Source organism: Cucurbita maxima, unplaced genomic scaffold (genome assembly GCF_002738345.1).
Source record: "Cucurbita maxima cultivar Rimu unplaced genomic scaffold, Cmax_1.0 Cma_Scf00006, whole genome shotgun sequence".
Lineage (NCBI taxonomy): Eukaryota > Viridiplantae > Streptophyta > Magnoliopsida > Cucurbitales > Cucurbitaceae > Cucurbita > Cucurbita maxima.
In genome coordinates, this window is record NW_019272022.1 from 53,789 (window position 1) to 77,188 (window position 23,400).

The 23,400-nt window shown below is 36.4% G+C and overlaps 2 protein-coding genes across 4 annotated transcripts in view; both read left to right on the forward strand.

Moving 5' to 3' along the window:
- The window catches only part of LOC111480750, a 13,386-nt gene extending 6,066 nt beyond the window's left edge, over nt 1-7,320 (forward strand). Inside the window, exons 2-8 of the mRNA XM_023125909.1 lie at nt 188-300; nt 639-750; nt 3,382-3,435; nt 3,516-3,564; nt 6,071-6,177; nt 6,616-6,728; nt 6,819-7,320. Coding sequence (XP_022981677.1) covers nt 188-300; nt 639-750; nt 3,382-3,435; nt 3,516-3,564; nt 6,071-6,177; nt 6,616-6,728; nt 6,819-7,161 — 891 coding nt within the window. The 3' untranslated portion in view covers nt 7,162-7,320. The remainder of the gene's footprint in view (nt 1-187; nt 301-638; nt 751-3,381; nt 3,436-3,515; nt 3,565-6,070; nt 6,178-6,615; nt 6,729-6,818) is intronic.
- A 5,751-nt stretch (nt 7,321-13,071) lies between these two features.
- LOC111480420 (DDB1- and CUL4-associated factor homolog 1-like) lies at nt 13,072-22,464 on the forward strand. 3 transcript variants are annotated; one of them, XM_023125441.1, is made up of 14 exons: nt 13,072-13,793; nt 14,661-14,739; nt 14,860-14,976; nt 15,086-15,264; nt 15,353-16,199; nt 16,299-16,396; nt 16,509-16,932; nt 17,038-17,640; nt 17,718-17,900; nt 18,020-18,499; nt 18,886-18,996; nt 19,296-19,414; nt 19,526-21,122; nt 21,489-22,464. In XM_023125441.1, the coding sequence occupies exons 1-14, from the start codon at nt 13,522-13,524 to the stop codon at nt 22,203-22,205; spliced, it is 5,826 nt and encodes a 1,941-aa protein (XP_022981209.1). In that variant the 5' UTR covers nt 13,072-13,521; the 3' UTR covers nt 22,206-22,464. The 3 variants fall into 3 exon arrangements, with proteins under 3 accessions (XP_022981209.1, XP_022981211.1, XP_022981212.1); XM_023125443.1 differs by having other exon boundaries at nt 13,610-13,793; nt 14,672-14,739; XM_023125444.1 differs by lacking the exon at nt 14,661-14,739 and having other exon boundaries at nt 13,699-13,793.
- The last annotated feature ends 936 nt before the right edge of the window (nt 22,465-23,400 follow it).

The following is a 23,400-nucleotide window of genomic DNA, read 5'->3' on the forward strand; positions in this document are numbered from 1 at the left end:
TTTTTTTTTTTTTTTTTTTTTTTTTTTTTTTTTTTTTTTTTTTTTTTTTTTTTTTTTTTTTTTTTTTTTTTTTTTTTTTTTTTTTTTTTTTTTTTTTTTTTTTTTTTTTTTGTATGCCTTTGTATTTTTTTCATTTCTTGTAAAAAAAAAAAAAAGATACACAAGAATTTGATGAAAACGTAATATTTTAACTAATCATATTTCATCTCAGGTTGCAAGAATTATGGATGTTGAGGGAGATAGTCCATATGACATTTTCGGATTGAACCGAAACCTTTCTATTGAAAATATTAAAAAGAGGTATGGTTTTGAGTTATTAATATACTACAACTCTCCAAAGATAAACGGTATTTCCTAGCTTTTAAGACTTGTATATATCATATTAAGTACTATTGTGATCAACTACTTCAAATTATGTTTAAGGCATTCATATATGAACCTATGATTGTTCCTCAATACGCATCCTTTTTAAATGGCGGTTTTTGTTTCATTCTTAGTTTACTATTTCCAAGCACTAGCTTTAGACAATGACTAGAATTTTGTATTTCAAAAAACTCAAACTAATAGGTTTGGGTAAACTTGATCTTTTTAATATATTCTTAGAACTGTTTAATAATTTATGGTGCATTTTTCTTCAGGTATTGGAAGATGTCACTTTTAGTGCATCCAGACAAATGCTCTCATCCTCAGGCCAACCAAGCTTTTATTAGATTGAATAACGCCTTTAAGGAATTACAAGATCCTGATAAGGTAATTCTTTTCCCCCCAATTGGTTTGAATTTGATTTTGATAATGAGGATTCTTTTAATTGCCCGGTCACTTTTCCTTGTTGAAACCAATATTTAGCTTGTATTTGCAAACTATAATGCTTGTCATGTGAACAGATTTCAAGAGATATAGAATTTTATTCAAAAAAGATAAATTGTAAATGTCAAGTACACTACATTTTTGACATGATGTACAAAAAGAATCTCACCATTTCTTGCATAATATTGATTGGCAATTGTATTCGTGCATGTTTTTGGTCTTCTAACACTGTTTTTTTTTTTTTTTTTAATTCTTCTTGAGTTTTTTTGTTATGGGATTTAGATGGAAAAAAAAAATTCTTATGGATTTGAACTATTCTAGAAATTTGATATTTAAGACAAATGAGGATGTATTGTTCTTTATATGAAAATGTTAAATGTTCTCACAAATATCTGGTTCTCTAAACACAACAAGGAGCTTGGGGTAGGGTAAACAGTTTATCCTCTCCTTTTCTCCTCTTGTCCTTGGTTTCTTAGCCTCCATTCGTCGCTGGAGTTCTTTTCTTTTCATCCGTTCAGTTGAGGTTATTAGTTTTCAGTCCAATTTTTTTAAAATTTTCAGTTGATTGGTATTGCTTAGTATCTTTCTCTCATCATGGAAGTCAAGAGTCGTTGTGTTCGTAATATATTTTTCTGTATTTGGAGAGTAAAGGAAGTAATTTTTGTTGAAGATATCACATTTAAACTATTATTCCCTTTATCCATCTAACATCTCGGTTGGTTCGGGAGTTTTTTGTTAGATCTTTTGCATATGCCATTTTTTTTCTAAATTCCTCAAGAAAGATAGAGATATACTTATGTTTATCTAAGTTTAGGCTTCAACAATGATGGTTTCTTGAGAGTGTTGTTTGGCCTCCCACGGGGGTTGGCAGAGACTGTTCCAGTTTGTCCAAATAATTAAGTATGATTAGTTTTTTGGAAGATAAGGAAATTTTTATTGAAATTTGAAAATAAAGTACTTTCTTCAAAGGAGCATCCACAACAGCAGTTGGTTGATGTAATTCCTGAGGACAAGGTGAATTCTTGTTGATGGTATGCTGAGATAGTAAGGACACATTCAAAGGTTGATGAGGGCAATAACAATTCTGCAGTTTTTTTGAGTAAGCTTCAGATTTCTTTTTCATTTTGGGTCAACAAAGAAAAAGGAATGTAGGAGTTGACTTAGCAAGCTCTTTGTGGTCTCAAGATTTTGTGCGCACAATTTATGGAATGAAATTCATCGAACTCTCGAACATTATTTTGAAGCAATTTTAATCATCAACCCCTTCTTGACTGATAAGGGGCTGTTGAAGTCCACTGGCGATGATTTTGGATTTACCATTGGATGGAAAATGGAAACTAATTTGGGATTATCATTTACAGTTGAAAAATTGATCCAAAGGAAAACATTCTTTATGTAAAGTTATTGAAGGCTATGGTGACCCTTAATCTTCTTGATGGTTTGGCTGCCCGCATTGAAATAAAAAAAAAAACTAATAATAAAATAATAAAAAAAATTAAAAAAATTGTGGTTTTGTAAACACCACGATTATACATCCCTCCGGTAAGTTTCACTCATCAATGAAATTGTCTCTTATAAAAAAAAAATAAAAAAATAAAAAGAAGAAAAAAGAATGAGCAGTGTAATTCCTGCCAGAAGAGAGGTCTTTCTTAATATCTACAAGGGCCATAGAACCCCGTTATCTAAGATAACTGTTGGCCAATATAATATGAGTGGCTAAGGTGTATAGATCTTTGGTGACTTCGGAGATGATTAGAGTTAGGTGATTCCAAGTAATGTTTCAGTTATCTTGATTCAAAGCAGTTGTTTTTGCACTAATTCCATGAAAGTTTAACGGTCATTCGTCCACCTATTTAGTCTTTTAGGAACGGTGTTGTTTCTCCTCAAATAGTCTTTCGGTGCATTTCTTTGTCTTTCTTATTGAAGCTTCCTTTAGGTAGTCAAATTCCGCTTTTATGGAGAGCTGGAATCGATTTGTCATGAACTGGTTATTTACAAAGTAAAATATTTTCCAAAGACGTTTGAGATTTTTCTCCAATACGTACAAGAGCTAATGATGCTTACTCCGCCATATCTAAGAAGTATAAAGTAAAAACTATACCAGAAGATTTGGAAGCAAATTTGGAAGACTTTCCCCAGTTTTCTCAAGTTTCTGAAAATGGTAGCAAAAGTTAATTATAGTCATTTTTTGTATAAGCAGTGTGTTTGTTTTTGTTAGGTTTATTTAAAGTTCTTGTTCATGGTTGCTATATGGTTGTGCATCTGTTTTTTTTTTTCTTTTTTTTCCCCCCTCTCTTTGGGAGTTTGTATCCCTTAAACTTTTATCCTTTTCAGTATATCAATGAAAAATTGTTTCTCGTTAAAAAAAAAAAAAAAACAAATATCTTGTTCCCTAAATGCACAATTGAATAATGAAGGGCCACCACATATAACAATGAAACATGTTTCATAAGCTGATGCAGCCAGATGGCTAATTATTTTCAAGTTTATATTCTCACCTGATCACATTGGTAGTTGCATCTGCTTGACTTGAAAAGTCGACCAGCTTCTGATATATAATGTTTTACTTTGCAGCGGAAGGCACTGGATGACAAAATTAAATTCAAGGAGGAACAGGAGCAATTTAAAGTATTTATTTTGATTCAAGTTCTATGTACGGGTAGGGAAGAAATGGTCAAGTTTGAATTTAATATTTTATACTTTTATAGGTTGAGTTAAGAGGTATGCGTGAGGCTGCAAAATGGAGAAAATCACAAGGTTAGATCATCTGTCTATTCATGTGGCCAATTTTTTCTTGCAAGTTGGGTTTTTCTTTGTTCTTATCCTTCTCTTCTCCTAATTTTAGGCTATTAGATTGTTTTAATGTGGGAACATGAGTTTCTATTCATGCTATAGGGATAAAACTAAACCATCTTAATTGCAGTTGTCACTAAGAATCTGTAAAGAGTGAGCTTGTTTTTTTGTATGCCCTTTATATATTCTTTCATTTGTGTTAATGAAAGCTCAGCATATATATATAACAGAGTCTGTAAAGAGGAGTGATGAAATAATGCAATTGGTGCATTAGTTTCTATCTAGGTTATCTTCTTTTATTTGCTATTCATGTGCATGAAAGGAGAGGGAGGGGTATTGGGCTACTTGAAAAAGGTACAAGGGAAATAGAGATTGCAAGTTTCTTTGTGGGGATGGGAATGGAATTGACCGTAGCCCCATCACCACCCTAGAAATTTTAATTAATTTTTAGTATTTGAAAATTTTACCAATTGCTATAAATGAATATCACATCTAATGAATAAATGTTCAATATAATATTACCAATTTTGCAGCTATTCATTAATAAGATACTGCCATTGTTACATCCCGCATTTTTCAACCCTTATCAATAGGGCTGCAATTAAAGCACAAGAAACAAAACCAATTCAGTTTATATATGCAACTCTCTATACCCTCTGATGTACATTTCAGAAGCTTACAGTATGAAAATACAATTTAGAGTTCTAAGCCACATTGCCTTATCGCCCTTCAACTCCAGTATGCACGTTACACCATTCGTACCTTCTAAAAAAAGAGTAGCACACTTATAATTAGGCACCATCTCACTAAGAATTAGTACAGTGTCCAACTTATATGCCTCCCAATGTGATAACTTAGACTCTCAATCATAGTTTACCATCACAAGAATACTCACTCAACTCTTGAGCCAATCAATACTAAATGAGTCTTACATCAGGTTCTACTCAGCTCCCGTGGGTTCATAGTAAGGTTTTCACTCTCTAATATTATCTCATCTGGCTTTTTCGAGCTTATCTCAATGATCTATTATCACTTGGCCTAACTCAATAGTTGGATTTACATCCTTTAGCTCCTTTGAGCCTATCTCAATCATTGATGTCATTTGACCTGTCTCAATGATGGGTATATGGTGTAGCTCTTCCGAGTTATATCTCAATTATCGATGTCTCATGATCTACTCAACGATTGGTTTTTCATCAACCTTTGAGCTCTCAATGATTGGCTTATGCTATCTTGCTCCATCGAGCTTAGACCATTATTGCCATGTGATCCAGCTCTTTTGAGCATGTCTCCGTGGTTGGATTCACTAGATATCACATGTTTTAGCTATGCTCTTACTACTTCCCTGCTATCGATTCAAGTTGCAAATAGGTGAGGCGTGAACTTTTGGAATAGTATATTCCAATGCTATATATCACCTCTGGCACATCACACAACTTGTCACTAGAGATTAGTTGACAACTTTTTGGCAGTTCTCGTATGTAATAACTATGTGGAGCACAACTCAGCCTGTCAACTATCTCGATATTATGTGGACTTTCGCTCCTCTAAACATTTTTATTGGCAGAGGATAGTTGGAGATCCTCAACAATCCTCACATAAGAATCTGGTGGCACTACATATCATATGTATCTAGGGCATATCTTAGGTTCAACTCTTCCCATATAAATACAAACTCTATCTATCAAGACATTTTACTATTAAAGGTTAACGACACCCTCTAATAGTCCCCGTATTGTACCCCATCAATATAAACATATGGGGAGTAGCCCCGTGCCTTTGCCAGCCACACAATGCTATATAGTCTCATTCTCCACGAGACAAGTTCACTATTAAAGATTGGTTGGCTGACCTCTAATAGATCTCACATAGTAACCTAATAATTGGTCCTATAATCTCCTAATAATAGGGTCTATAATCATGAATTATAGCCTGAGTACTATAATTTGCGTAACTAAAAGCATAACTAAAACCTATCATGCTTTTAAAAGTTTACATGTATACTTTATTCAATCATACCCTAATTTTTACATACATACATGCACTAGTGGGCCTTATCAAGTCAATAGTCAATCGATCTATATATAAACATACATTCAATCTCATAAAACTCTCTCAGTTTAGGAGCACTTCAGTACGCTACCAATAACTAATATGCTTTAATAAATCGATCTCAATTAATTCAAGCATGTTCGAGTCATAAATCTAATAACAAATCTCAAAAAGCTTGCTTCAAATAGGAAACTTTAAACAGCTATTTACATGTCTACTTCAATTTAACGTACTTTAACACACAACAGTTAACATTGACTGGCTATTACAGTCATGTAGATTAGTTGATGAGTTGTGTTTGCTTTCAGTTCATGCACTTTTGCTGTGGATGCTGTACATGAAAAATTGCAATTAGAAGTTCTTTTTTGAGGCTGCATGTCTTTATTTAATCTGGTTGGTGAAACTTCTATGTCTGCAGGAATATCAATGGAGGGTGATGATGAACTCCTTGCGAACATGGATGATGAAGTTAAAGTAGAACCAAAAAGAGATGAATGGATGACAAGCCTACCTCCTGAAAGAAAGGTAAGGCATTCCTTTTTTTTGTGTTTTTTACTCTGTAGGTGTTAATTCTCTTCTGCTTTACTGTTTCAAATAGTCTACACTTTTTCTCAAGTTTGTGTCTCACCATTTTAATACTTGTAATACTTCAGGAAAATAGTGATTTCTTATTAAACCTTGAAAATTTCTGAAAATGGCTGCTGAGCTGATCCATTTCATTTAAGCAAGTATTCCAACTAAATTTTCATTAAAATGGGGAAAAAGTAGTTGTCAATTAGGATTCTTATCTTGGAAAATAGATGAAAGTTAAGTGATTGATATCTTGTTTTGTTAACATTAGCATTCGAAGGTTCAAAATCGTTCTTTTGATGTCTTGTAAACTCAAAACCATTAGTTCTGCAGTATGCTCTAACTTGATGAATGGCAAGGTTGCGTTTTAAACTTCATTTCCTTCTCTTCCAGCCTGGCATGACTATGCAATCTTCTAGATTTAGCAAGGGCTCCAAGGAAGGCCGTGGCGACACTAGTGTTTGGACAGATACACCTTCCGACAGAGCTCAAAAAGCGAAGACAAGGCGAGCATTTGTTACCTTGAAGACTCGAACATTTAGTTCCAAATCTTGTCCATAACAAAATACTAACTAGCGTCGTGTTTGATTGATCAGTTATTTGGAAGCATACAACGAAGCCGCTGCACTTGCTTCAAACGAAGAAGCAAAGAAGAATAGTTCTGAATCCGCTTTAGTCGACAAATATAATCGAGAAAAACGCTCCAAACCGCTCATAGAGAAGCATCGTGAAGGGGCGAGAAGCAGTGGAAAGAAAAAATCAAAGCAGCAGGTGGGAGAGAAAGAAGAAGAGTGGGTGGGAAAACATCCATGGAAGCCTTGGGATCGTGAGAAGGATTTAACTGCTGGTAGGAAGACCATAAATTTCGATCCTGAGAACATGGCTCAAGGCTTGGGCTCCAGGTTTTCTTCAGGAAGCTACCAAAGGAATTTCTTATGAGTTCAATTGCGTTCTTACATTAGCCCGACGGTAGGCAAGTTTCACAAGTGATAATCCAGACTTGTTTTTCTTATTCTCTCCACCACCCTGCAGTCAATAAAATTGTGTGACAAGCGACTAAGTTTACAATAATGTATGGTGGATCTAAAATTAACTTTCTCACCTGTAGGATATCTTGATCCTTTTACTTTATTCCCCTTAAATATATTATAATAGAATGGATTGAAAAAAGAAGTCGTACTCCTGTTTTTTTCATTTTGCCTCTCTTCCTCCAACATTTCCCTAGCTAAAACAAGATATGAAGTAGATTCGATTAGTGTGAATGTTTTGTTGCTTGTCTGAGAGGATATGAGCATTCCTTCCAACCACAAATTTCAGAACAAAGCGTGTAGGAAGTTGCACCACAAAATCTTATTTCCTTTCTTAAAAGGGTGGAAAGAAGGGATAGTTTGAGAAGAGTAAAGATGTCTCTGGGCCCTGAAAGCTTGCTACAAAACATAATCCAAAAAGATGAAGCATAGATACAGTTGCAGAGATGAAATATGAAATATGGAACATGTCAGATATATTACTTAGTAAATGAATTAGATGCATCCCTCCCACTAAAAGAATCCGATAACAAAGTTGAGCAAGAGCTCGTGAACTTATTGCATTCCAGTACCTAAGTATAATAACTCTACAAGTAAATGTCTTAGAGCACAGGGCAAGGAGGACAGCTTCCTGCTTCACTTCACGCATTCTACGTAGCCTGACCACCCTGCAAGCGGAATACACATTCTTGATAACTAAAAACTCACCCAACAGATAAAACACTTTCAGCTTAATATGACTTATTAACAAAAATAAGTAAATTAATTAATTCCCGATGAGAAGTCAACGTTTGTGGCCGCTCAGAGGCTAGGGGTGTACATGGTCCGGGTTGGGTTGGAGGATTTTTTTGACCTAACCCACCCCTCTATTTTCGGGTTGGGTTCGGGTTGGTCCAAAAAAAATTTTAAAAATTTAATTTGTATGACCTAAAATGATAAAACAATTACTGCCTCTAAGTTGTCGATCAAAAATATCAAACTCTCTTTTGCATCCATATTATCACCTATAAATAATATAAAGAATATGCAATTAATCCATTCTAAAGTTAACACATCTCATTAAATTATTACATTCCCAATATATAATCATTCAACAAAACGCCTAAAAATTCACCTATAAATATGTGAAGAATATTCAATGAAGTAATTCAAAAGTTACAACATTCATCCAATCCTCTCTTGTATTTTTAATTCCTACAAAAGAAAAAATAGCATCTTGAGAGTTAGTACCGTTTTAAGATTGTTTGGATAAAGCATAGTGTAACTTCAAATATTTTACTTACATTGAAAAATAATTATTGCATGACGTTGGTGGAACTTGAAGGTCTTAAATCATCTGAAAAATAAAATATAAATGGTGATATAACAATACATAATACATCTTAACAAATAGACAATAAATAGATTTGGAGTTACTTGTTTCAATCTTAGAACAAATCACCAAATCTTCAAGTTATTGAGGAATATCTAACGATACTTATTTTCTACCGATCCAATTTTGTGTACATATCAAATCTTCTACTGTTTTAGGTGTCAAAGAGCTCCTAAAAGAATCAATAATCCTCCCACCTGTACTAAATGCTGATTCAGAAGATACCGTCGACACTGGAACGGTCAAAACATCTTGGGCAATTTTCGATAAAACTCTATACTTAAACTCATTTGTTTTCCACCATGCCAAAACATCAAAATTATCATCAAGTTCTTCACTAGGGTCAGATAAATATCGATCCACATCATTCTTTAACTCGAGTGAATGTTGCTCTTTTCTTCTTCGTTTGTATCTTGATAATACTAATATTGAACCACTCAAATTCTCCTCATCAATTGTGTCCATCTCCATACTCATAGACTTAGAAGTGAGTCTTGATTCAGATTGATGATGATCTTGAGCATTATTATAAAACTTGTAGTAATCCTACAAACGAATTAAATAATTCTTTATGTCATCCACCATCACTTTAGCCAGAGCATCTTCGTAAATATTCGAAAAGCAAAATGATATGTAATCCAATTTGTAACGAAGATCGAGTACCACTGCTATGAATATCAACTTATTAATTCTTTCCACTAAGCCCCAATATTTGTCATATTAACTTTCATATTTGAACTCATGTTACTTAAAACAGAGTTTACATTTGTACTCCAAAGTTCTCAAATACCCCAAAGTTCATGAAAATAAGAATTAGACGTCACATATAAAGAACCACTTATCTTCGCAGTGACATCATAGAAAACCTTCAAAAACTTTACAAACACTGCAACATTTTTCCAATCATCAATGGTCGGTGGCCCTATTCTTTTGTTTCCATGATCCCCTCTTTGAAATAATCAACCTAATCTAATTCTTCCTCCTCTAATACTTTGAAAGCTTTTTCAAATTTCAAGGCATGATCAAGCATCAAATAAGTAGAATTCCATCGAGTCGCCACATCCAAACAAACAAGTGCTTTATATTTAATTTTTTCTTGTTCAACATGATCATTAAATTTTGTCAATCTCTTGGAGGACGATCTAACATACCTCACGGCATTGCGAACACTAGAAATGGAGTCATGCATTTCTTTAAGCCCTTCATTCACAATCAAATTAATTATGTGAGCAGAACAGCTCATGTGTAATATTTCTCCATCTAAGACAAGTGAATTCCAACTTCTAAGCCTTCTCATAATATATGAAATAACTATATCATTGGAACTTGCATTATCAACTATAATAGAGAAAACCTTATCGATTCTCCATTCCAATAAACAACTCTCAATAATCTTGCCAATAGTCTCTCCCTTGTGGTTAGCAACTTGACATAAGTTGAGAATTCTTTTATGCAAATTCCATTCTTAATCAATAAAATGAGCGGTGATTACCGTGTAATTAATATTTTGCAACGAAGTCCGTGTGTCAGTGGTAAGACAAACCCTCTTGGAATGACAGAGGGTCAAACTTAGGACATGCAATACTACAAAACAATTTGAAACCCTCATTCTCTACGAATTTAAATGATAATTCATCCATAATTATCATCTTGGCACATGTTGCTCTACATCTTATTTGACTAAATAATTAAGTAACAATATTACTACCACCCTTTCCATCCATTGAACGTTGAAAACTTAGAGTGGTTTGTCCTTTGTCCTCCACCTTACATGTGTACTTCCTACATTGATTTTTCAAGTGCTTCCATAATGTGCTAGTTCCACAAGAATTAGTATCACAAGCATACTCCTTAGAACAATAGTTGCACTTGCACCTCTTATTATTGTTCTCTAATCTTGTAAAGTGATCACACACGGTTGATTTGCTGGGTTTATTCTTCTTAAATTCAGATTGGGTAGCCAATGGTGGTTTCGATGCATTATAATTACTAGAGTTACTTGCACATATTGTTGCACTATGATTTTCCATCTATAAAAAGTAAAATAGAACTATTATGATTTAAACATTTAACTCAATATGAACAATTATCATAGAATGCATCAAGGTTAAAATATACCATCAGTTTTTGCACGGGATATAACAAAAAGAGAAAAAACGAAAAAACTTACCGGTTCGGCAATTGGAAAAATTGATGGTAAGTAATCGCAAAGATTCCTGCCAGGAGCGTTTTATAGAAACTGCAAAGTCAATAATGTTGCACCACGCCTAGGGAAGTCTGTTTTTGGTTCTTGTTGATTGAGGGTGGGCATGAGGTGAGTGAAGACGAATTCGCATGGAAGGAAGCCCAAAAATCAAAACGCAAGAATTAGCGAACCCAGAAAACAACCCGCCGACACAAAAGAGATAGAGCCACAGAGTTACTCGTCTGTCAGATTCTGATTCCGAACTTTCATCATCATCAGCGGCGGCAACAGAAGTAGTGCTTCTACGGGCATGTTCACATAGGTTTTTACGTTTACACGTTTCGTTTCTATTAGTTGATTGAATATCTTTCTTTGACCATTTGACAAACCATTGGGAGGGAGCAGCATTGACATTTTTAGGATAAGTTTCGCATTTTTATTTTCTTCCAACAACTTCAGTGCGGCGGCAAGAGATTGGTTCATCTTCAGCCTCATCTTCTCCTCCTCGTTCCTTTCCCTGTTCGTCGTCATCGTCTTCTTCCTCTTCAGCTTCAGAATGGTCGAATTCCGTGACTGGGAGGATCGAATACAAAACTGGGAGCCATGGCGACCTTCGCTCTCCAACAAGTTGGTAAATTCGTTATACAGCGGAGGGTTTTAGCGAATGGGTTTAGGGTTATAAAATGAATTTATTTCCGGCGCTGGCGGGAACCAGGACTTTATGTCCTTGGTAATTAATTATTTAATTTCTTAATAATCTAAAAAGTCAAAAACAGTTGTCGGAGAGAGAATATCATATTCAATAATAATATAATGTTTATAGCGCGTGGATAAGATTCGATGTTTTATACTCTTAATATAACCCACTTTTTAAATTTATCATTGAAAAAATTGATATTTCACACCATCATCGTATGTGACTTGATATTAATCTTGAGTGGATTATAAATTTTCTACTTGTAAAGTTTTGTTCTTTGATTTGCATAAGTGAGAATGACTTTTGTAGCAGATTCAATATGTCTATCATTTTGGAGACTTTAGAGTTTGGAACATAATTTTAGAGAAGAATTCACTATTTCAATATAGGGAAAACCGATAATAGTTCCCTTAAATTTTAAATTCAGTTACTAAATTATTCATTAAAAAACAGTGATACTTAAGGTGAAAGATATAAGATAAAACAAACTTTTGACTCAACTGTAATGATTTGTGAATGATTGACTTGCTTTTAATGATTATACATAACTTCTCCTATCGTGGATAACTATCGTGGATAAAAGTGCTAACTCTAGATCTATAGTGAAGTTTATTAAATAAAGAGTTTAATTAATTAATTAATTATGTATCATTAAAACTTAAAATTGGTAGGAATGACTAAGGTGAAGTATCATCCATAAGGTTCCTTTTTTAGCTCATAAAATCAAATAGACCTTATCGATTCCTAAAAATGACTAAGGTGAAGTATGAATTGTGGACTACGTGCTTAGGAGATTGATAAGAAGATCTTCATAGAAAAGCATGCATAAGAGAGCTCACTTAAGAATATGGCGCTACAGCTAGTGCGGTTTACATGTTGACCCAAGTCAATATGTTTCTAGTAGTAGACCTTGCACCCGAGGATCATGAGCTGTTAGAGGTTTAGACTTGTGTACACCCAAAGATTGGTTTAGCCCAATGAGCCAACCCCGAGTGTCCTGGAAACGTGATATGAGATTTAAATCGATTAGACACCCCAAAGAACCTAGTAGACCTCCACAACATTCAAGAATGAGAAAGGTAGTTTTCCTTCCACTCTGGTACAATGTCATTGAGGTAGGCATGAGGATGGAAATGATTTGTGACTTGATGTTTGATGGATTACCCTAAACGGTGGATCCATTATGCGGTAGGCCGTTGATCATCTAGGTGGTCAGTTTGTTACCATGCATGGAGGATCCATCCCCAGGGGAGTGTGAATCATGCAGGTAGCTAGTGGAGCTAACACGTATCGGAGGTAGCACCCCTCAACCCTAGGTGACTTAATGACTTGTGGGATGAATGGTAACATTGGAAATAAGATTAAGTCACCCGTGTAAGACCCAAAAGACCGAGAAAAGAAATTAAAACATTTAAGCAAGACAAAAATCTTACTTCTTATGTAGCTCTCTCTTTATACATTTAATATAGGCATAAAGCTTAAAAAAAAAAAAAAAAAGAGATTTATTATTATTATTATTATTATTATTATTATTATTTTTTCTAATTTCCTCCAAATTCCCATTCAGACCATCGATATATTGAAGGAGCTAGGTCAGGGGAGCGGTTCCCTTTAGTATCCGACGGCCACGGCGACGACAGCAGTTTCTGTGTCTCTCCAACGGCGAGTGGTTTCTTCCAGCCTCCGACGCCACCGGCTTCTGCGATTTCTTTTACTCTCTAACCGCAACGGCGAGCCTGTTTCTGGACGGACTTCTGTTAACATCCGGATACTCTACTCTCCGACGGCAAAAGAAACCGTACGGGATTCTGTTTCCGAACGATTCCGACGGTGAGAGATTTTCTCTCTTCCTCCGTTCCACTACGGCTCCATAGAAACGCAGCTACTGTACGTATCTTTCAAAGCACATTCGCACAAAGTCACAGAAAAATGTGCGCCAACAACAAAGTAATTCATTTGGACAAACAATGAGCCCTACCATTCCTTCTTTATTCTGTAACGGATCCTAATTTCTTATATGGAACCACCGGCCATGGATGAGCAATCAAACGAGGCGCAAGGTCACGGCGGGCCTCCTGTTCCATCTGCGCCGGCCGTGGCGGCGGAAATTCATTCACAATCTCAAGAAGAACGAGGGGAGGTTCACGAAGAAGAGGAGGCTAAGAATGAAGACGATGAATTGATTGCCAGGGCACATAAGTTGATGGAGAAGATCACTTCTTCGCCTGATAACCCCAGCCCTACTGTTCTTCATGCCCTTGCCTCACTTCTTGAGACTCAAGAGTCCAGGTGAGTGTTTCTTGTTAGTTTGATGATTTTAATACGCTTTGTGGACGTATATGTTTCTGAAACTGAATTTGTAATAGTTATGTAACGAGCATGGGAATGGATTCTAGTATGGTGTGCATTGGATGAAATGGTCTTCGTAAGGAAAAGCTTGGCGTTTTTTCATTTTTCTTTTGGTTTTTTGGGTTTCTTTTGTAATTTATTTTATTTTTCTGTGGGGGTGGAAAAGGAGCTTTACGTAATGAGCCGTTGCAGTTTCTATCAATTATGACTTGGGGTTTATAAAAATTTCATAAATGAAGAACTTACGCCAACCCAACCCTTAACTGACATTACTAGTCAATATGGACGACGAACTTCAGATTTTCTGTGGGGGGGCTGTACTTTGGTCGACTTTAGACACAAGAATTGAAATAGTGGTAAGATCAACGGTCTTCAGGATATCAAAAACGTCATGGAGTGGGCCGCATTACCTACTCGGAAAGTTAACTATCACTAAGGTTTCTCAAATATTGGAGTCCATAGTTTGCTAGTATTCCTGGTTTCTAATCCAAAAAGTCGGTGGATTTTTTATTGGATTAGAAACCAGGAATGCTAGCAATAGTTCAAGATCAATTCTAGTTTGACATTTGCTCTAGAGATGGTGAGGTGGGCTTGAATAGAGCTTGTGTTGGCTTGATGAATGTTTGATCGACATTTTTTTTATTCTAAGTTTGCAGTAGCTGACCTCATTTTTAGTAATATATACATCATTAAAATGTATGGAAAACAGTGCCATTTATTTGTTTCAGCTATTATTCATATTTCCTTTACTGTTAGCACGATTCTGTGTATATTTTAAACCTATTTGTTACACACACAATAATGCAGATACATTGCAGAAAATGGTAATTCGTCTAGCAATGGTCGCTTATCTCATAGTATTGGAAGGCTAGGGAATGTAGTCCGGGTAACCTAAATTTTGAGTTATCCTCCTCGTCTTTTAATTTACTTTGGTAGGTTGCTAGGTGATTTAGGAGCAATAATTCATGACGATACTTATTTTGACTTTTTTTCTCCCACTCTGTAGGAGAACGATGAATTTCTTGAATTGATTTCCTCAAAGTTTCTTTCAGACACAAGATACTCAACCTCCATTCAGGCTGCTGCTGCAAGACTTCTTTTATGCTGTTCACTGGCTTGGACGGTACACTGTCTGTCTGTCTGTCTCTCTTTCTCACACACACTCGCACAATCTTCTTTTGATAGCTGCTTGTTGAGTTTACTCAATGCGATATAACCTTTATGTGTTGCAGTATCCTCATGTTTTTGAGGATGACGTCTTGGAAAACATAAGAAAATGGGTGATGGAAGAAGCCGGGAGGATTTCGACCGAAGATCTCACCTGGAAAAATGAATTAGGAGGAAGGGATGTGTCAGATTCTGAAATGTTAAGGACATATTCTACTGGACTACTTGCTATATGCTTGGTTGGGTATGGCAGCAACTCTGTTTGCCATTCACTTTCATGTACTTCTTCATTTTGCAAAACATGTCAATGTTTGTTTTTCTAATTTTTTCAGTGGGAGTCAATTAGTAGAAGATGTTTTCACGGCTAGATTATCTGCAAAACTTATGCGCTTTCTTCGTGTTCATGTTCTTGGAGATGTGAGTCAAAAAGATGGTAATCATTTAATAGAAGCCAAAAATGCGTCTGGAGCTAGTGGCATCAAAGTTAGAGATGAAAATAGAGTGAGGGTACGACAAGTTCTAGAAACATCTCATTTAGATGATTCAAGAACAGCCGAGGAAAGATCTGTAGATGATCAAGGTTTTGATAGGGATCGTGAGAGAGGCCTAAGTAGGCTGGCACCAGCAGAAGAATGTTGGGCTGGTGAAGAGGAACCTGATGGGTTGGCTACAAGGTCTGATGTCTATGAGGTTGATGTAGAAGGCAAAGACAGATGGCATGCTGTAGATTTTCGGGATGAGGGGACAAAATATGGTGAGCTTGATGACAATGTTAGAGATGACTCTACAAGACACAAAATGAGCCGTAGCAGATCTAGAGGGAAAGGAAGAATGACTGAAGGTGCTCTTGAGATTGATCATACCCTGACTTCACCAATATCTGGTAATAGATGGCGAAGTTCTAGAGAAAGGAGTTCGTTTAAAAATCTGGATGTTAAAAAAGTATCTGATGCTGGTAGGACCGCTGGCACGATCAATTGTGATATTTCTTCTATGGAAAGAGATGATAATGATGATTGCTACCAAGAATGCAGAGTTGGATCGAAAGATATTTCTGAGCTTGTAAAGAAAGCTGTTTGTGCTGCAGAAGCTGAAGCAAGAGCAGTCAGTGCACCATTAGAAGCCATAAAAGCAGCAGGTGATTCTGCTGCTGAGTTTGTTAAGAGTGCAGCTTTTGAGGTATATGCTTTCTTTCTCTCTCCATCTTTTGTGTGCACACATGAAATTTTTAGAACTCTTTTGTCCTTTATTTCTGAGTTATATGATTTATCTATTTAGGAATTTAAAACTTTGAATGATGAAGAGGCTGCATTTTTAGCTGCTTCTAGAGCTGCAACTACTGTGATTGATGCTGCAAATGCTACTGAGGTTTCCAGGTTTGTTATTTTTTATTATGCATATGATGTACTGAAGCGGATGCATTGCACTTTCTCATTTCTCATGTGTTCCATTCTGTGGCCTAAAAAATGTGTGGATGGATTGGTACAGGAGCCAGAGCGATTCAAATGTTAGTTCAGCAGATCCAGGTACTACAGGGAAGGAAATGAATGAGCAAACTGAAGATTTTTTCATCCCTGATTTTGACTCCCTCACACAACTGAGAAAGAAATATTGTATTCAATGCCTTGAGATTCTTGGGGAGTATGTTGAAGTACTTGGGCCTGTTTTGCGTGAAAAGGGCATAGATGTATGTCTTACACTACTGCAAAGGAGTTCCAAGCAAAGTGAAACATTGAATGCTGAAATGCTCTTGCCTGATGTGATGAAATTAATCTGTGCTTTGGCAGCTCATCGTAAGTTTGCAGCACTTTTTGTTGACCGAGGGGGCATGCAGAAACTCCTTGCAGTTCCCAGAGTTGCTCTAACATTTTTTGGGCTCTCTTTTTGCTTGTTCACAATTGGTTCCCTCCAGGTTGTTATTGATGCTAAACCTTCTATTTAGCTTCAGCTTTGTATTAATCTTTCATTTTTGTAGACCCATTATTTCATCTCACTTGCAAGGATGTTTTCCCCTCAGGGAATAATGGAACGAGTCTGTGCCCTTCCTTCTGACGTTGTCTATCAGGTGGTTCAATTAGCCATCCAGCTTCTTGAGTGCCCACAAGATCAGGCCAGGAAAAATGCAGCCTTATTTTTTGCTGCTGCTTTTGTGTTCAGAGCTGTTCTTGATGCGTTTGACGCTCAAGATGGCCTACAGAAATTACTGGAGCTGTTGAATGATGCTGCGTCTGTGAGGTCTGGAGTGAACTCTGGGGCTTTAGGCCTATCTGGTACAGGAGCTTTGCAAAATGATCGATCACCAACTGAAGTACTTACATCATCTGGAAAGCAAATAGCTTATCATACATGTGTGGCGTTACGTCAGTATTTCAGAGCTCATCTTCTTTTGCTTGTGGAATCTATTCGTCCTAGTAAAAGTAGTCGAAGTGGTGCTCGAAATGCTTCAAGTGTGAGGGCAGCGTACAAACCACTTGATATTAGTAATGAGGCTATGGATACTGTACTTCTTCTTTTACAGAAGGACCGGAAGCTTGGTGCTGCATTTGTAAGAACTCGTTGGCCTGCTGCTGAAAAGTTCTTAAACTGTAATGGGCATATAACCATGTTGGAGTTGTGCCAGGTACTACTATCTAAAATTATACAATCCTATGTATCCATCTCTCCACACCTTGTTTATTTTTAGTTTTGGTCTTGTAGGCCCCTCCTGTTGATCGTTACTTGCATGATTTACTTCAATATGCATTGGGAGTTCTTCATATTGTAACGTTAGTGCCTAACTGCCGCAAAATGATTGTGAATGCCACATTAAGCAATAATCGTGTTGGTATAGCTGTCATTTTGGATGCAGCAAGTATTGCTAGCTATTTTGTTGACCCAGAGGTAATTGACCAATTTTCAAATATTTTTATTTTACTGCAAATGCTTGAACCAAGCTTTAGAGCAGATAAGTGTTTGAGCTATGAATGGTTTTAGCTTAATACCTAAATATATTTGCACAGATCATTCAGCCGGCTTTGAATGTGTTGATCAATCTTGTTTGTCCCCCACCATCAATCAGCAATAAACCACCTGTTGCGGAGAGTAGAGCTGTTTACATGTCTGGTCAGGGAGATCAGAGAGAGCGCAATGGGGAGTCTAGCATTGTAGATCGAGGCAATACTTCAGTCACTGGTCAGGCTAATAACAATAATTCTCAAAATCAAGTTGCAACACCAACATCAAGGTTGGTTGGGGATCGTCGAATATCTTTAGGTGCAGGAGCAGGCTGCGCCGGTCTTGCTGCACAATTGGAACAAGCATATCGTCAAGCTAGGGAAGCAGTCCGTGCTAACAATGGTATTAAGGTTCTTTTGCATCTTCTTCAGCCAAGGATCTTTCTTCCTCCTGCTGCTCTCGATTGTCTGCGAGCTCTTGCATGTCGGGTCTTGCTTGGTTTAGCCAGAGATGATACAATAGCACACATATTGACAAAACTTCAGGTATGATTTGTGTTCAAGGGCCTTTTGTCAATAGTATATTTGCGTTTCCTATAAAAAAAGAATGTGTATCCAAGACAATAGGAATTTATTGTACAGGATAAATTGGTTCATCGTATCTTTAGATGGTTGGCATTGCAGTAAAACTGTTAACACAGTGGCTTACATGGTATCCAAGCAAAAAATTGACTCATCTGATTGGACACTGAAAAAATTACTTCAGTATATACTTACTACTGTAACCCCATCTTTCTTGTTATACATGGAGATAATTTACATGATTCTTGTTATTACAAGAAAAAAATAAAATAAATAAACGATTCTATAATGCTATATTTTAAAGTCTCGTTACTTTTTTGAACCCTGGTATATCACAAACTGGTTTACAGGTGGGGAAAAAATTATCAGAACTAATTCGAGATTCAGGTAGCCAGATATCAGGAACTGAGCAAGGTAGGTGGCAAGCGGAGCTTTCCCAGGTCGCTATTGAGCTTATTTCAGTGAGTACCTATTATCTCCATACTGTACCGGTGTGCCGGCTTGTATTTTCATTTCTCTTGATTTCATTGAGAGTGAGCACTCCTACCGATTTCTATTATGTATGCCACATTTATATGCATTATGTTTGCCTATGACTTATTAAACTGAATGTTTACAACCTAGCTTTTGAATGGAGATAGGATGTGCATACATCATACAACATAACTTTATATAGCTATGTTAACAACAGGCTATCACAAGTTATTGTTGTTTTACTGCCAAGTGTGCAACTGACCATGATATTCAATAATATGATCAGATAGTGACAAATTCTGGGCGGGCGAGTGCTTTGGCAGCTAGTGATGCTGCTACCCCAACTCTGAGACGGATAGAAAGAGCAGCCATAGCTGCTGCTACACCTATAACTTACCATTCCAGGTAGTTGCTGATTTATTTTGAATGTGGATTCTATGTAGTGGTTATAGAACACCTTATGATTATCCTGGCATTTTATTTTTGAGTTTCTCATATGCTTGAGTATTATCTCAGGGAACTTCTTCTTTTAATTCACGAGCATCTTCAGGCATCTGGATTAAGCAAAGCTGCCTATGCATTGCTGAAAGAAGCCAAGTTGACTCCTTTGCCTCTTTTAGCAGCTCCATCATCTCTTGCATACCAAGTCTCCAAGCTGGAGGCACCCTCTTCCCAGCTGCAATGGCCTTATGGTCGAGTCCCATGTGGATTTCTGACTGATAAACCGAAGTCTGCACGAGAAGAAGATACAAGTTTGAAAGGCAATATTAATATGTCTTGTCCAAGGAAAAAGCCGTTGATCTTCTCAACTCCTTTTGGTACAAATTCAAAGTGTCAGCCTAAATCCCTGGAATCTTCTTCCTCAGCAGTTAGAAAATTGTCTAGAGCTTCAAAACAATCTGCTGTGCCTCTATCTTCAAATGAAACAACCCTTGTCATTGATACGGAGTCTCAATGTAAAACACCCATTATCTTGCCCATGAAGCGGAAGTTGTCCGAGTTGAAGGATACTTGCACCGTATTGTCCTCAAAGCGACTTCACTCTAATGAGCCAGGACTTCATTCTCCTATTTGTCCTACTTCCATTTCCTCTCGCAAAAGTAGTTTAACAGATTTTGGCTTTTCTACCCCAAAAACTACTAACATGAAAGATCAGCTTGGGCGACCAACTCCTGGGGGTTTTTGGACCGATTGTTTGGATGTCCAACACAGTAGTTCCCAAGTTGGTTTGGTTACACCATCGTCGCATCCTGGGAATCTAAATGACCCTCAACCCAGCAATAGTGAGAGACTAACTCTAGATTCCCTTGTTGTTCAGTATCTAAAACACCAGCACCGCCAATGTCCAACGCCGATAACTACTCTTCCTCCATTGTCTCTTTTGCAGCCTCATGTTTGCCCTGAACCAAAACGAAGCCTTGATGCCCCATGGAATGTAACATCTCGTCTTGGTTCACGTGAATTTAGAAGTATATATGGTGGAGTTCATGGCAATCGGAGGGACCGTCAGTTTGTCTACAGCAGATTTAGGCCTTGGCGAACTTGTCGGGATGATGCTAGTGCTCTTTTGACCTGTCTTTCTTTCCTAGGAGACTCAAGAGTTGCCGTGGGCAGCCATGATGGGGAAGTCAAGATCTTCGATTCCAACAACAATAGCATATTAGAGAGTTGCTCCAGCCATCAGTCTCCTTTAACTATAATGGAGTCATATATTTCTGGCGAGACTCAGTTTGTGCTTTCATCTAGCTCTTTAGACGTAAGGTTATGGGATGCATCCTCCATTTCTGGTGGGCCCATGCATTCATTCGAAGGATGCAAGGCTGCCAGGTTTAGCAATGCTGGGAACGTTTTTGCAGCATTGGCATCTGAGCCTGCTCGACGGGAAATACTCTTGTATGATATTCAGACCTGCCAACTAGAATTGAAACTATCTGATACCAATGTCAGTTCTGCAGGTCGAGGGCTTGCTTATTCTCATGTACACTTCAGCCCTTTGGATACAATGTTGCTCTGGAACGGGATCTTATGGGATCGACGGGAACCAGGACCTGTCCATCGCTTTGATCAGTTTACTGATTATGGTGGCGGTGGTTTTCATCCAGCTGGGAATGAGGTCAGCTGAACTGTCTTCCTTCGATTATACGAGCATTTACTATTTAAAAAAAAATCAAACATTTCATGGTGTTTTTTGCTAAAGCTTTTACAAATGAGAAGTGAAATAATTTCAAACAATTCAATGTTTCTGTGACATACTACGTTGTTGGCCTTAGATGTCAATACTACGAGAGGAATTTGTGCCAATATTTTGTGGAAAAGCGTTTTATATGCATGATCCTAATAGATTGCCCCCATTGGATAATAAGCTAATTTGCTCTTGCATCGACTCTTTGGGGTACTGAAATTCGTTGGTAAAACTTGCATTGGACCCTTTCTTTTTCTTGATTTGTTTGGTTACTAATATGGTATATATGCTTTCCAGGTAATTATTAACTCCGAGGTTTGGGATCTACGAAAGCTTAGGCTTCTCCGCAGTGTACCTTCCCTCGACCAAACAGCGATAACATTCAACGCAAGTGGTGATGTAATTTATGCAATCTTGAGGAGAAATCTTGAAGATGTAATGTCAGCTGTTCATACTCGTCGTATCAAACATCCGCTTTTTGCTGCATTTCGGACCATTGATGCAGTGAACTATTCAGATATTGCAACTATCCCACTTGATCGATGTGTCCTAGACTTCACAACAGAGGAAACTGATTCTTTTGTTGGTTTGATCACAATGGATGATCAAGATGAGATGTTTTCTTCTGCACGAGTCTATGAAATTGGTCGACGAAGGCCCACTGATGATGATTCTGACCCCGACGATGCTGAAAGTGAGAGTGAGGAAGATGAAGATGAAGACGATGATGATGATGCGGATGATTTGGATCCAATTTTGGGTCTTGATATTGATGGGGATGGTGTGAGTGATTCTGATATGAGTAATGACGACGATGACGACAGTGTGAGCGATCTTGATGACGAGGATGATGGAGATTTTGTGATGGATGATATTGAGTTTGGTGGGGGTCCTGGAATTTTGGAGATAATGACAGAAGGTGACGATGAAGAAGATGATAGTCAACTTCTGGAATATTTTAGCAGTGGGGACGATGATGATGATGATTTTGTCGGTAACGGATATGGGTTTTAAGCATTACAGGAGAATCAAAACAATGAGGTCAATTTTGGATGTATTTATTTAATTTTTAGGCAATTTTATTTTAACAATTTAGTTTAGATGAAAAAAAAAAAAGAAAAAAAGAAAAAATCAAAATTTTAATCTCTTGGAGGCTGGTTTGAGTTATGGTTTTTCCTGCTTCTTTCAGATTTTTTTTTTTTAATTTTTTAATTTTTTACATTCTTTTCCTTTAGAATAGTGGAATTCGAATCTTCTCCTCTTTTATTTGTAATTAATTAATTGTAAATCAAATTGTATACATAACTTTCTAAATTATTTTACAGAACCTAGTAAGCGATATTTGAATATGAAATTATTATAACATTCTCCAAAAATAAAACTTCCATCATGTTTATGTTTGTTTTTCTTCTTTTATTTTCCATTTATTTTTTATTAATCAATTCAATTTGAGAGTTTGACAACTCCCTTCAAATATAAATTTTGTATTTTGTGAACTAATTTATGTTATTTGTAATTATATTCGTATTTATTGGTTATTGATGGAAAATTATTAAATATTACAAGTAGGTTTGTTATGAAATTTTAATCCATAACGTATGTTTTTGGTATTTAATGTGTTATAAAATATTATTTTATGGGAGCGAACTTTTTTAGAAATAATTACTTGAAATTAAATTTCATTCAATGTAATTGATTTAAATGAAACTTTTCTATCCATTATTTTTTAGTGTGTGTTTTGCAAGATAGGTCAATAGTTGATGGATTCTTGCTTTGTTTACCACACCCAACTTATGCTTTATAATTTGATTGGCTTATAGAGCCATCCCACCATTGCTTTGGTCTTACCACATTATCCAATTGAAAACCACTTTGATTTGAAAGGGAAGACATTGAAGTCTCCTCATAATAGTTCGACTCAACTTATACTAATCTATGTAAGACTATTTTATTGATAAACATGTACGACCCATAAAGAAAAAAAGAGGCTTTATAACACTGAGTTAGGAAAAATAGTGTCAATGTCCTATATCATAAAATAAATTGGATTTATGGACCAAGAAGAAGTTGAATATCTTCTAACTCAAATATTTTACCACTAGATAACCATATATATCATTCTATTTAAAACGAGTTATATTAATTACGTTTTTTTTTTTGGGAAAATTCTATTAAAAGTCCATTTTAAAATTACTTTTTTGAGGTGCTT

Excerpts from the sequence above, each read along its gene's own strand:
- LOC111480420 (XM_023125441.1), top strand. The coding sequence starts at position 13,522 with ATGGAACCACCGGCCATGGATGAGCAATCAAACGAGGCGCAAGGTCAC. Across the intron at positions 15,265-15,352 it reads CTTGCTATATGCTTGGTTGG|TGGGAGTCAATTAGTAGAAG; the intron begins GTATGGCAGCAA and ends TAATTTTTTCAG. Across the intron at positions 18,500-18,885 it reads ACATATTGACAAAACTTCAG|GTGGGGAAAAAATTATCAGA; the intron begins GTATGATTTGTG and ends ACTGGTTTACAG.